The sequence below is a fragment of the Phaseolus vulgaris genome, chromosome 8 (assembly GCF_000499845.2).
Source record: "Phaseolus vulgaris cultivar G19833 chromosome 8, P. vulgaris v2.0, whole genome shotgun sequence".
Lineage (NCBI taxonomy): Eukaryota > Viridiplantae > Streptophyta > Magnoliopsida > Fabales > Fabaceae > Phaseolus > Phaseolus vulgaris.
In genome coordinates, this window is record NC_023752.2 from 52,618,648 (window position 1) to 52,632,162 (window position 13,515).

A 13,515-nucleotide genomic window follows, 5' to 3' on the forward strand; every position below is an offset into this window, starting at 1 on the left:
CAAACTCTTCTTGGAGTCAATTATGCTACTTATGTTATATTTAACGAGTAAGAAGAAATTTTTCACTAATAGATGATAATTTGCTTACATCTCATTGGAAAAATATGTGTAAAGTTAAGAAATGTAGAGGAAAAGGGAAATCATATATACCATGTGCAAGTGCATGGTATATATTCTTCAGTGGGTTATGGTTATGTTCATGGTCATGGTCAATTAATTGTCCAAAGTAGAGTTATGGGTTATATTCTTCACCATTTCGGTTGGCTATTAATTGAGGTTACAAAGTTGCTACAGAATTAGATTCCCTGACAGATATCCATTTTTGTAATGGAATGTCTTTAGAGAAGGGAATAAGGTACCTGAAGTTGATTTTATTTGTCAAGTTTCTGACATTACTTTATGTTTTTCTATCTTCTGTTCATTCTTCTCTTGTATTTTTTCCTTCTGAAGTAGATTGAAAGATAAATAAATAGTTAGTAGGAGTAGAAGAACTTACATAATTTCAGAGTTACATTGTTTAGTTACACCTTACACTCTATTTTTTATTGTTTATACATCAACATGTGTCTAAAAACTCCATTATCTTTCTGACGCACTTACACAAACAGCTACGCCACCACATTCAACTCCATTTCTTAATGGGAGATGAAGAACCAGGCAACCAAGTCCAACAATCTGAAACCTCTAAAGGTTCATGTTCACCCTTTTTAAGGTACAACTCACCACTAGTTCAAGTGATTCTCATTGGTGTTGTCTGCTTTTGCTGCCCCGGCATGTTCAACGCCCTCTCAGGAATGGGTGGTGGAGGCCAACTGAACCACACTGCCTCCAACAACTCCCTCACTGCCCTCTACACCACTTTTTCCATATTTGGCATCCTTGGCGGCGCCATCTACAACATCCTTGGACCTCACCTGACCCTTCTCGCAGGATGTTCCACCTACGTCCTCTACACATCCTCCTTACTCTACTACAACCATCACCACCACCAAGCCTTTGCCATTCTCTCCGGTGCTCTCCTTGGTGTAGGAGCAGGCCTCTTATGGGCTGCACAAGGTGCAATCATGACATCTTACCCTCCAATCAATAGAAAAGGTATTAGTTTGTTGATGACAGGAGAAAGAAATCTTATCCAGCTTTATGCTTTGACTCAATGATAGGACAAAGTTTCTTTTGTGTTTACTACTTTAAAAAGTGAGATTGTGTATGCTTGAAGTGCTTCAAAGGATAATCAAAACACTCCTTAAAGAATTTAGTTACATTACATAAGATCTATAAATAGGAGCATCTATAGTCTATCTTAGGAAAATGTTAGCCAATATCTTTAGGTTACTAAGAAATAAAAAGTAAAATGTTCTTATTGATTTCATAGCTAATATTCTGAAGATACTGACTATCACGACTCTTTGTTTTATCACCTTTTAATCAATTGTTACCAACGAAAGGCACTTACATATCTATTTTCTGGAGCATCTTCAACATGGGTGGAGTAATTGGTGGCTTGATTCCTTTCATCTTGAACTACCATCGTAGTGAGGCTGCTTCGGTCAATGATGGAACCTACATAGGCTTCATGTGCTTTATGTCAGTGGGAACCCTCTTGTCCTTGGCCATCTTGCCTGCATGCAAGGTTGTTCGTGATGATGGCAGCAGGTGCACCAGCATGTTGTACTCCAATTTGTCCACCGAATGTGTGGAGGTTCGCAAGTTGTTTTCCAATTGGAAGGTGCTTCTTATGGTTCCCGCAGCTTGGTCCAGCAACTTCTTTTACCCTTACCAGTTCAATGAAGTGAACGGGGCACTGTTTAATTTGAGAACTAGAGGGTTGAACAGTGTGTTCTATTGGGGGGCTCAGATGCTGGGTTCAGTGGGGATTGGATATGTGATGGATTTCAGCTATGAGAGGAGAAGGGTGAGGGGGTTGGTGGGAGTTGTGGTGGTTGGTGTTCTTGGGACTGTAATTTGGGGTGGTGCACTTGCTAATCAGCTTAGGTACTCCTCCAAAGATTTGCCTGAAAAGTTGGATTTTAAGTCCTCAGGCTTTGCAGGGCCTTTTGCCTTGTACTTTAGTTTTGGGTTGCTAGATGCCATGTTCCAGAGCTTGGTCTATTGGGTTATTGGAGCCCTGGCTGATGATTCTGAGATCCTCAGCAGGTAAATTAATTCAGGCTAATTATACTATTGAGAATTGTCTTAATAAAATTATTAGTATTGTGTGATATAAGAGTATTTGAGTGTAATCCCTAAGGATATTTTACAGTTTCTGATAATTGAACATATACATATCAGATAATAGTGCTCCATGACAAATGCAATGATAGACTTAGCCTTATTAAGATATGCTTTCTAGACCTTCAAATAAAGTCTAGGAGCTAGTTCATGGATTGACTATCATCATTAATATACACTATTTTAGTCAAATTATTAATCAACAGAATATCCAAGCACAGGTTGTGCACCAGGTTAACAACTAGAGCTTAATTCTTCTATGTGCCTTGTTTTCTAGCAATGAAAAGAGGTGGTTGATTAGTTATGTTGTGGATGATGCATGGAAAATTGGAAAGCAGATGATGATGTTTGAAGAAGTTGTGTATATATATACAGGTACAGTGGGTTGTTTAAAGGAATACAAAGTGCAGGGATTGCTGTTGCATGGCAAATTGATGAACAGAATGTGTGTTTGATGTCCCAGTTGATAGTGAATTGGGTGCTCACAACAATAAGCTACCCATTACTCTTTGTTTTGGTCATGTTTGCTGTGAAAGATGAATAGGGAGAACCTGTCATGGATCAGTTTGCTCCCTCAGCAGCAGCTGTTGATATAACAATGTCCTCTTCATGTGTTGTCTTCTAAATTTCTCTAGGTTCAGTTTCATCTGTTAAAAACAAAAATCCTCCTCTGGCTACAAAATCTGACAAATCTATGGGGAGAAGAAAATGGGAACAAGAGCAGGAAGGATTTAAAACTGAAGGTTTTATTTCTTTTTGGGAGGGGAGATTGAGAACTTGATTTCGTTATATACTTTGTTTTTTACTTCCAAATAAGCGTTACAGTTATTTGAGATCATCTTTGTTCAGATTCACATATGATAAATTATATGATAGAATACATCCATTTTGGGGCATAATTGATTTGTAATTGATTTATTTAACAATTTCCATATTATTGTCTCTCCGTTTGACTGGGGTTAGTGAGTTACATAACATCAAATTGAATTACACTAAATTAGTAATGCAAACTGTTGTAGGACTATCATAGGTATAAGACATATACCAATAAATAAATAAAAAACTAAACATACTAAGATGCCTAAATATCAATAGTAAACATAAATAAATAAATCGTCTCAACAATGAGACAAATTTTGAGAAAAGTACATAACAATAAATAGTTATGTAAAAAAAACATTCATGCTAAAAGACAAATAATTTCAATTTCATTATTTGATATGTTAATCTGTGCTTCAAAAACAGTCTTGTCATTTTCTTTGAAGTCATATAACATACATAAATTTTTTCATGTATATTTGGCACATTTTCTTTCCGTATTTTGCACTTTTCAAATTTGTCAGACCATCCATTGGTTATGCGTGGTTTCAAAAGATCCATATTATACATGAATTGATGTAGAATTCCTCTGTGGTCTTCTAAGATCCATTCGTGAGTAAGCTCTCTTCTAAACTGGATAGCGAATACACGGTATACAATGTCGATTCCTTGAAAAGTATTGTATAAAGGTAAAAAACAATCTAAAGTTCTTAACCGTAAACAAAATAATGAATAATGAAACCAAAAATCAAATACCTTATGTTCAAAACTCATGGACACAAATAAGCTCTTTTCTTCGCGTTCTTCATTTGTTTGTGCACTTAACATTTTGTCTAAATTGAAGAACACAATTGGGGTGGCAAAAACGGGTCATTTTGGCCTGTTTTGGCCCAACCAGTCATTAGCCTACCAAGGTTGTGTGGGTTGGAAATAGTAACCCACTCCATTATAGGGGCGGGTTGGCCTGCCATTTTTCAATTTTTTGTTTGTTTTAGATCTATTTACTTGATTATAATAGTTTATGTCACTTTTGGGACAATAAAAATATAAGAAAGAGCAATAAAATTAAATTAAAATTTAATATTATAATGAAAGAAGGTTTACTATCTAACAAAATAGAGTAAATATCAACAATACTTCAATGAATCAAATGATGTATAAAGAAGTTGATATAAATAAAGTTTTGTATAAAACATCGACCAACACCAATCTTTATTCACAAAAGCATGAGATCCCTCTTTAAATTTTTTATCTTTTTTTGCTATATGTATATCTGTTTGGATTTGTGCAATTACATATTATTTGACATTCTACACATAATGTTTGGAATTGTGCTTATAACATCATACTGGCTATATGTATATATGCTTGGATTTGTGATTAGAACATCATTGTGCATTTGTTAGTTTGTCTATAGGTTCAATTCAATTTGATTATTTGTAAGTTTAGTCTGATAACTTCTTCAATTGATTGCTTTAAAACTTATACAAAATACAATACACTTAATATTGTCGGTGCACATATATTTCCATCCAAATATTTATGGTGACATCATATGTTGAATTAGAGTTACAAAATTGTATTAAAACACAATTGCATTAAGGAAGATATTTGACCAATCTTCCAATTTTCATACACAAAAAGGATTTATTCAAACTAAAATTATAACATTTGGTAACAACTACTTACAACTTTTAGTTAAATTTATGTGCACTCTACAACAATACTGATGCTATTAACATTGCAACTCATGGTATAAAAACAATTATTAACTTGAAATGGTGTCTGCACAAAATAAATAGGTTTTCAGTTAGAATAATCTCAAACTTAAAGAATTGTATCAGTTGCACAAAACAAAAAAATAAAACATTTAAGATGTATTAGTACAGAGAATTAAACACGCAATATGATGAGAAATGTATACATAGTATGGCTGCACATAACAAATGTTTTTCATAATCTAAATTGTATCTTGAAATGATGTCTACATAGAACAAATAGCTTTTTAGTTCATCTAGATTTACATAGAACAAATATCTTTTTAGTTCTTCTAGATTTACATAAAAACAAAATGATTTGTCGGGATGAAAAACAATACTACGAGAAAAAATTAAACATACAATATGATGAGAAATGTATATATAGTATGGCTACATAAAATAAATGTTTCTCATAAACTAATTTGTATCTTGTAATGGTGCTCGCATAAAAGAAATAGATTTTTAATTCTAATAGATGTACGTAAAAACAAAATGATTTGACTAGATGAAAAAAAACATCATGAGAAAAACCGGATGAATAACAATATAATAAAAATTTTTCGAATCATGTTATAAAGAGAAACTTACCAATAACTGTCGAAGAACTTTTGTTGTAAAGAGAAACTTACCAAGAACTCTCCCATAACTTTTATGTTTCTAGAACAGTTGAATTGAGGAGTGCAGTACAAAATCTAGGGATAAGAGCACGTGTAAATAATAAAAAAAGACTTCAAATTTCATCAAAAATAAAAATAAATTGAGATTTCAAATTTAAATTAAAAAACTATTATCTTGTTCTAAAGTGTCTTCCTTCTATAAATTTTGCAGCAACCAAACCACTCCAATTAGACTTCTATGAAAGAAAAAGGAAACCCTAAATTTCCTTTGTTTAAAACTACTTTAAACAACTTTAGAATTTTGAGTGAAAAACGAAGATCCTAACCCTCCGTCAGAGCACCTTGTAATTTTTACCGGTGGTCTTCCACTCAACCATGAAGAAACTTCATAAGTGCACCACGTGTCCTGTTCTTCTTTTAGTAAAATCCATTTTGATATATTTATTTTAAAAAAAACATAGTTATTACACGTAACAAAAGTTTCTCATTATAAGGGTTTAGGGTATTCCTTCAATTATATTTATATATATAGATTAAACTAAACTATAAAATTACATTACTTTGAATTTTACGTTATTTAATATATAAAAAAATTATGATAAAAATTTTAAATTTTAGTTAAATATATGATATTTTTATTTTTAATATAAACCGACGAATTATCCAAGTATTCTATTAACCTATAGATACAAGTATTTCATTTTCCAAATTTTTTCTAAATTAGGAGTAACTAAGATTATTTCTTTCTCATTACCTTCCCTCTTTCCTCGCTAAGACAAAAAAACAAAAACCCCCAATTCCCTCAATTAGGGTTCAATTCAATTTCAATTCCGAAAACCTTCCATACCCCATCCTTCAAATCCCAAAACTTTCGTAACTGAGTCCTCAAATCTACCACGGCGAGCCCTCGCAGCTCGCTATCTCGACACCGACCATGGGTAATATAGCTTTGGTCCTTTTTTAATTCTTGCAGGTTTCTTTTGTAAATTCACCACACCACTATTCTTGTTCCATGCATTGATTATGTTATTATTGTTGAAAAAAATTATTTTATAGGAATGATAATATTAAATTTAAACTTTCAGTTTTTAATTTACTGGTTTTAAATTGTGGTTGTACATTTTCAAGTTTTATACACAAATCAGAAGAAAAAATAAATAGTCCATTGGAAGAAAGCATAAAAATAAAAGAAAACAACAGTTAAGCTTTAATTAATGTAATTTAACCTTCTTACCATAACTTTCCAATCTGGCACATTTTCTGCATAAAAAATAAAGAAAAAGAAAAGGAGAACTGTTTTTTCCAGTCATGGTTGTTTACTACCCTTTGCTATTTGGACAACAAACATGGCTAATGCCTTTGATTTCCTTCAACAAATGTATCTTCAAACATTTGAGTGTTGCAAAACTTAAATATTTTCATGAAAAAATTTACCATACATATGCAACTTTTAATGAAAATTACCAAAATAGGTAGATTTAAAAAAAAATACATTATATATATATATATATATTCATAACTAAAACTAATATTGATAACGAAATGGATAAAAAAAAACAAACATATTTTATTTTCAGAACAAAATTCATAATTAAAAAGTTGTCTATTTATACCTATATATAAAGGGTATTTCCTTTTTTAACACTTTTTTTTTATAAATTTTACTCTTATATTAATATTTATTTTATTGTTTTATCTTTGACATTTCAGTCATTTCATTATTTTTTAAGCATTTAAGAAATAATTAATTATTTTTATCATTAATTAGACACTGTTTTTCTTTATTTTTAAAACTAATATTCTATCTTTTTTTAGAAAACAATTACCAATTTTAAATTTTGAATGTGGAGTGATTTTGTACGTGGAGCAGTTTTTTTTCCATATCTTCATCTCTCTTAAAATCATAGTTGTTATCCCTTCTTATCATTTGGTTTCTTATTATTTCTTAGCAAAAAATATATTAATGAATGACAACATCGGTTTCTTCACCGATGACTCAATCTGTGACTGTGACCTTCGTCAGCAGTATTTGGCGGACAACTATCTTCGAATGCCTCGTGTGGGTGATGTGGATGGGGATGTGAACGAGGAGAAAAGCTACTTGTTCTTCTTCACTCCAATTACATCATTCGTGTGAATAACCTATTCTCATCACAAATGTGACATTGAAGCTTCTCCAAATTCACTAATAGAATTTTGAGTCTATGATTTCTGACGCGATCTTTCTCACGTGAGGTAGGGAAGATGTTCGTTGCATTATAGAGAAACGACTATTACAGAAGATTGTGTCTTCATAACTTGGATTTGCAATGGTAACATGTTTGTCCCGCCTTTCGCAACCAAACTTTTAGAGTCATTACTTGGGGGTGGTGTTCACACTCTCTTCTTGACAAGTTCGCTTTTTATTCCTCTTTATCAAATTGATCATTCTTTCATTTCATTTTATTTATTCGTTCCATTAAATTGAGAATTATTAATAAATATAAAATATATTGAATCGTTTTTTATTGTTGTAGTAATATTATGACTTTGGAAAATGTTAATGATAAAAATAAAAAATGCGGACTGTGTCTTTGTTTCCACTAGTATAAACAATGAAAACAATATATTATAATAGGAAAACACCATATAATGAAAATTGAAAGTAAACAAGAGAGGTAAACGAAGAAACACAAAGAAATTAATGTGGTTTAACTATTTACATTCATAGTTAGAAATTTATTAAGAAAAAAAATATAATATTATAACATGAAGTATATCTTATAGTAAACTCTCAACTCTAAGTTAATAATAATTATTATTACAAGGTCCTATTTATACAATAAAAAATATCTAATTAAATTGTGAAGGGATGCACCAAATAGTTGTTAAGTCACGTGCATAGTGATTCAGTTAAGAGCGGGGAACAACAACTGACACCAAAAGTTAAACTGAAACAATAGACAATCTGAACATAAGCTTTGGTTAAGATAGACGATTTGAATCGCTAGAGACGCTCTAACCTCAAGATAGTCTAATTAGACAGTAGGCAATTTATTGCCTCTAGAAGGTTTAGGAACCTTTAGACATGGATTTTACTAAACCAAAAAACTTCACAAATTTCCATTTTGGTTCAACAACACAAATCTTTTGAGTGATAAAACACTCACTTCTATAGGCTCATTACATATTTCATCACCTATTAGTTGTATTATATCATGCAATGAAAAAATTTGTTGTCATTCAAAACTTTTGTGATCATATCAAAGGGAGTATGCATTCACCACCTTCACAGATCCTCGAGAAATCTCTTCTCTCACGAAATGCAGCTCCACATCAATATACTTCATTCTCTTATGATAGACTTGGTTCTTTGATAGTTATATAACACTATTATGGTCATAGTGAACTATTATAACTTGGTCCCACACCTTTAGTTCCTTTACTAGACCCTTAACTCACAAAACTTCTTACAAAGCTTATGTCATGGAAATATACTTTAATTAGTGGTTGATAAAGCCATTATCTTCTAGAGATTGGTCTTCCAAATGATAACAATACCATGTGAATTAAACACATAACTAGTGAGAGGTTTTTTAACATCCAACAAAGTTTGAGACAACAAACCTTTTTATCAAAACTTTTTCGATAGCATCTAGCTTCACCATAAACCAAGGTTCTTCTAAGTGACCCCTTTAAGTAACTAAGGATCCACTTAAGAACTTGTCAATGTGCTCATCTAGGGTTAGAAACAAACCTGCTTACAACACTCACAACATAAGTTATGTCAGGACATGTGCAAACCATAACATAGAACCAACGAGATTAACATATGAAATAACGTTCCTCCACAATCTTAGGAGACTGGTGATCACTCAACTTGTAGTGGGATGCAAGAGGTGTGGAAATAGGTTTTAAGTTTGTCATGCCAAACTTATCAAGTATTTTGAGATAGATCTCCTGAGACAAGTACAAATGCTTCACATCATGTTGTCTGGTGATCTCAATCCTTAATATCTTCTTAGCAACTCCTAGATCCTTCATTTCAAACTCGTTATTCAACTCAATTTTAACATTTTGAACATTAGATTTACTTGCTATTAAAATATTGTTTATATACAACAATAATATAATGAATAGACTGTCTTCTATAAACTTGAAGTAGACACAATTATCGTACTTGCTACAATCAAAACCAATTCTAGCAATGAATTCATGAATTCATCTATTCCAATTTTTTTTTAGATTGTTTTAAACTCTACAAAGATTTGTTTAGCTTACATATGTAATCTTCCTTGCCTTCTTCCTCAAATCCTTATGATTGCTTCGTATTGATGGTTTCATATAAGTTTCCATAAAGAAATGTAGTCTTAACATCCATCTGTTCCAATTCAAGGTTAAACCCAACAACCATAACTAACGACATTCTTATGGATTTTTGTTTCACAATAAGGGAGAAAACATCATTATAATCTACTCATTCCCTCTGTGTAAACCCTCCAACCACTAATCTTGCCTTGAATATTGGTTGATCAATTCCTAGAGCACCATCTTTTCTTTTAAAAATCCATTTGCAACTGACCAACCTAGAACCCTCAGGTTTACGAACTAGAGTCCCTATATTATTTAGATTAAGCGACTTCTTCTCCTCATTCATGGTGTTTAGCCATTGAGTATTCTCCTTGCTTTCTAAGGCATATGATTCAATAGAAGGTTAATCTTATAGGACCTTACTAGCAACCACCAAGGAATATGCTATCAACTTTGCATAACCAAACCTTTGTTGAGCTTTGATCATTCTTTTGGTTCTATCTTTAGCTAACCTTCATTAGCATGTTGATCTTCATCAGATGTAACAGAATGTGTATTGTCTTTAGACGCATTAACTTAACCAAGTGTCTACAATCTTCATACATATTAGATGATCTAACAACTTCAGACTCATTTCATCTATTGGACTCCACCTCAATGTCAACCTTCCCAGCATCACTATTATCAACAAGCATACATTTAGAAACTTTTGGCTTGTAAGCCATTTTAGTTTCATTAAAGACAATGTCTCTGGTGATGATACAGTTCTTAGATCCTGAATCTAGACACCATAGACAATATCCCTTCACTCTTCTGGATACCCAAACATACCTATAACTACACGAGCATCTAGTTTACCTTGCCTAATATTAGCATGGATAACACAACCACAGATTCTCGGATGATCAAGGTTGTAGGATATCTTGAACAAACTTCCTTATAAGTATTCATGTCCAAAGCAATTGTTGTTATCATATATGCAACAATAGTAGTAGCTTTAGCCCAAAATTATTGGGAACCTCAACACTCCATGTCATGTCGTTCCAAAATAGTTTTATAGAATCTTTCTGCTAGGACATTCTGGTGAGGAATCCCTGCATTTGTTTTGGTGCCTCGTTATGTCATGCTCTCTGCAGAAGGTGTTAAATAGTTTAGACCAGAACTCAAGACTATTATCGATTCTGAATTGCTTGACCATTTTACCAATTTGATTTTCCACTAGATGCTTCCAACTTTTTGAAGTTCTTAATTGTTTCATCTTTGGTCTTCTGAGTGTAGACCCATAACTTCCTCAAATAATTATCAACAATCGACAGAAAGTATCTTGCACTAGAGTGTGATGGAGTAGGACATGAACATAATCAAAGGTTCCTTTCGTTCTCTACTGACCCATGCTAAAACGAATTTTACAAGCTTTTCCATGGATGTAGTGTTCACAGAATGCCAACTGGTCAATTTTGTCACTTCTAAACAAACCTTGTTTGTCCAACTCCTCTAATCCTTTCTTACTTACGTGACCTAATCTTTCGTGCCATAACTTTATCTTAGAGTAGACAGTCTTTTCAGTAGAGATAGACCCAGAGATTACAATACCTTCCAAGGGATACAAGCCATTCTTCCTCACATCCTTCATGACTGCCATGGTCCCCCTCAACATCTTCAAAACCCTCTTTCACCTTTGAATACATACCCCCTCTTTTCAAGTTCACCAAGGGATGTTAGATTTTGTTTCAAGCTAGGTACATGCCTAATTTCTTCAAGCATTCTCTCGGTTTCATCATGCAAACAAAATTTAATCATTCCAATGCTAGTTATCTTATAGGATTTGTTATCATCAAGAAGAACAAACCCTCCTTCAAGTTATGCAAACTATTGAAACCACAGACAATTAGGCGTCATGTGAAACAACCATAATCCATTATCTATTCACAATCATCGACATTACCCGACACTATGAGGGCCTCTGATGATTCATAATCTTCTTCAACCAAAACTGCTTCGCCAGATCTAGACGGTGTCTACCGAACGATCCATTAGACCGTCTACCAAACCTAGACGATCTATTAGGATTTCCAACCCTCTTCTGCATCCGAGGAAAATATTTTCTTGTGTAACCTTCCTTCTTATACTGGTAGCACTTGTAGATATTTACTACCTTCCCATCACGAATCTTGGACTTCAATCTCCATCTAACTTCTCCTTCGTTATCACAGTTAGATAGTCTCCCCCTTGTTATCAGGCCATCTCCAGTATTGGATGCCTTAATATCAAACTTCTCATTCAACTATTTTGAGTTCAAGGTAGCATGAACCTCTTCCAGAGAGAGATTTTCTCTCTTATACAACAACACCAGTTTGATCTTCATCATTAATTTGACATCAATATTTTCAGGATCAAGAATCAATTTGTTAAATTCGTCCAGTTGTTCATTGACAACCTTATCAGTACTCATCTTGTACATGTACAACATGTGCTTCAGGTTTAGAAGGTTCACCAGGGACTTAGTCATATATAAGCCTTTTAACTTCATCTATAGCCCCGCTACAATCTTCTCCTTCGAAACTTGCCTTAACACCTTGCCACAAAGACTTTAGAACAATTGCATTATGAGCCTTCCTCGACAATGCAGTCTTGTCCTTCTCAACCATGGTTCTGTCAAGCTTGGATTCACCTTCCAAAACTTCAAGGAGACCTTGTTGAACTAAAAGACCACGCATCTTCAACTGCCATAACCCAAAATCATTCAAGCCAGTGAATTTTTCAACCTCATTATGTGCAAAAGTCATGATGATTGAGATTCCTTTACTCCACGCTCACTCCACCAGTTTGTAAAGAAAAAACCTACAATTCATTGAACTTTCTAACATAGACAAACGCTAGACGAAGTAAGAACAAATCAAAGATAAACAAGAAAGGTAAACGAAGAAACACAGAGGAATTAACATGGTTTTGACAAAATCCTAGTCTACGTCCACATTCAAAAATTCACTAAGAAAAGAATATGAGATTACAACATGAAGTCTATCTCATAGTGAACCCTCAACTCTAAGTTTACAATAACTATTGTTACAAGGTCCTATTTTTATAGTCAAAACTTTCTAACTAACTTGTGAAGGGTATGCGCCAAACAATTGCTAAGTGGCATGCACAATGATTTAGTTAAGAGCGAGAAATGCCAACTGACGTTGGATGTTAAACTGATACAATAGCCGGTTTGAACAAAAGTTATTGTTAAGGTAGAAGGTATTGAATCACTAGACGCTCTAATCTCCAAATGGTCTAGTAACCTTTGAACATGAATTTTACCGAACAGAAAACTTCAGAGTAAGCTAAAAAATTGGGATTTAAATTATTTAAATGCTACATGGAACGACCAATAACCCACCAAAATTAATGTATTTTCATCCTTACAGAAGTAACTTCCCTCTGGTTGGAATGCTATCGATACAAGCATAATACACTATAATTTGAATTTTTGGCTCTTTTTACGAGTACTTTGTACAAAAATAATAGAGAAATCACTAAAATGCTAAGGAGAAGGATAACCACAGTGCATTTTTTCAGTGTTACCTCATAGAAGTACAACAGTTTTTTTCTTCTTCTTATTTCTGCTATTGGCACGAAAACATGTGTGCTGCATCACTACGATAGAATGTCAGCGGTGTATTCCAGAATCTCGTGTATTACACATGACTATTGTCCAATGATAATTTCATGCAGAAACTAAAAACAGAAATAATCGGAGTAATTGCCTTGGGGCTAAAGAACTGGAGGGGGGAGTAAACAAAATGCACAGAGAG

At 33.2% G+C, this 13,515-nt stretch overlaps 1 protein-coding gene across 1 annotated transcript; it reads left to right on the forward strand.

The window, feature by feature from the left end:
- Positions 1 to 380: 380 nt before the first annotated feature.
- LOC137826340 (UNC93-like protein 1) lies at positions 381 to 3,128 on the forward strand. Its single transcript, XM_068632274.1, has 3 exons — positions 381 to 1,095; positions 1,446 to 2,154; positions 2,605 to 3,128. Exons 1-3 carry the CDS (start codon positions 639 to 641, stop codon positions 2,771 to 2,773), a joined length of 1,335 nt encoding a protein of 444 aa, XP_068488375.1. The 5' UTR covers positions 381 to 638; the 3' UTR covers positions 2,774 to 3,128.
- The last annotated feature ends 10,387 nt before the right edge of the window (positions 3,129 to 13,515 follow it).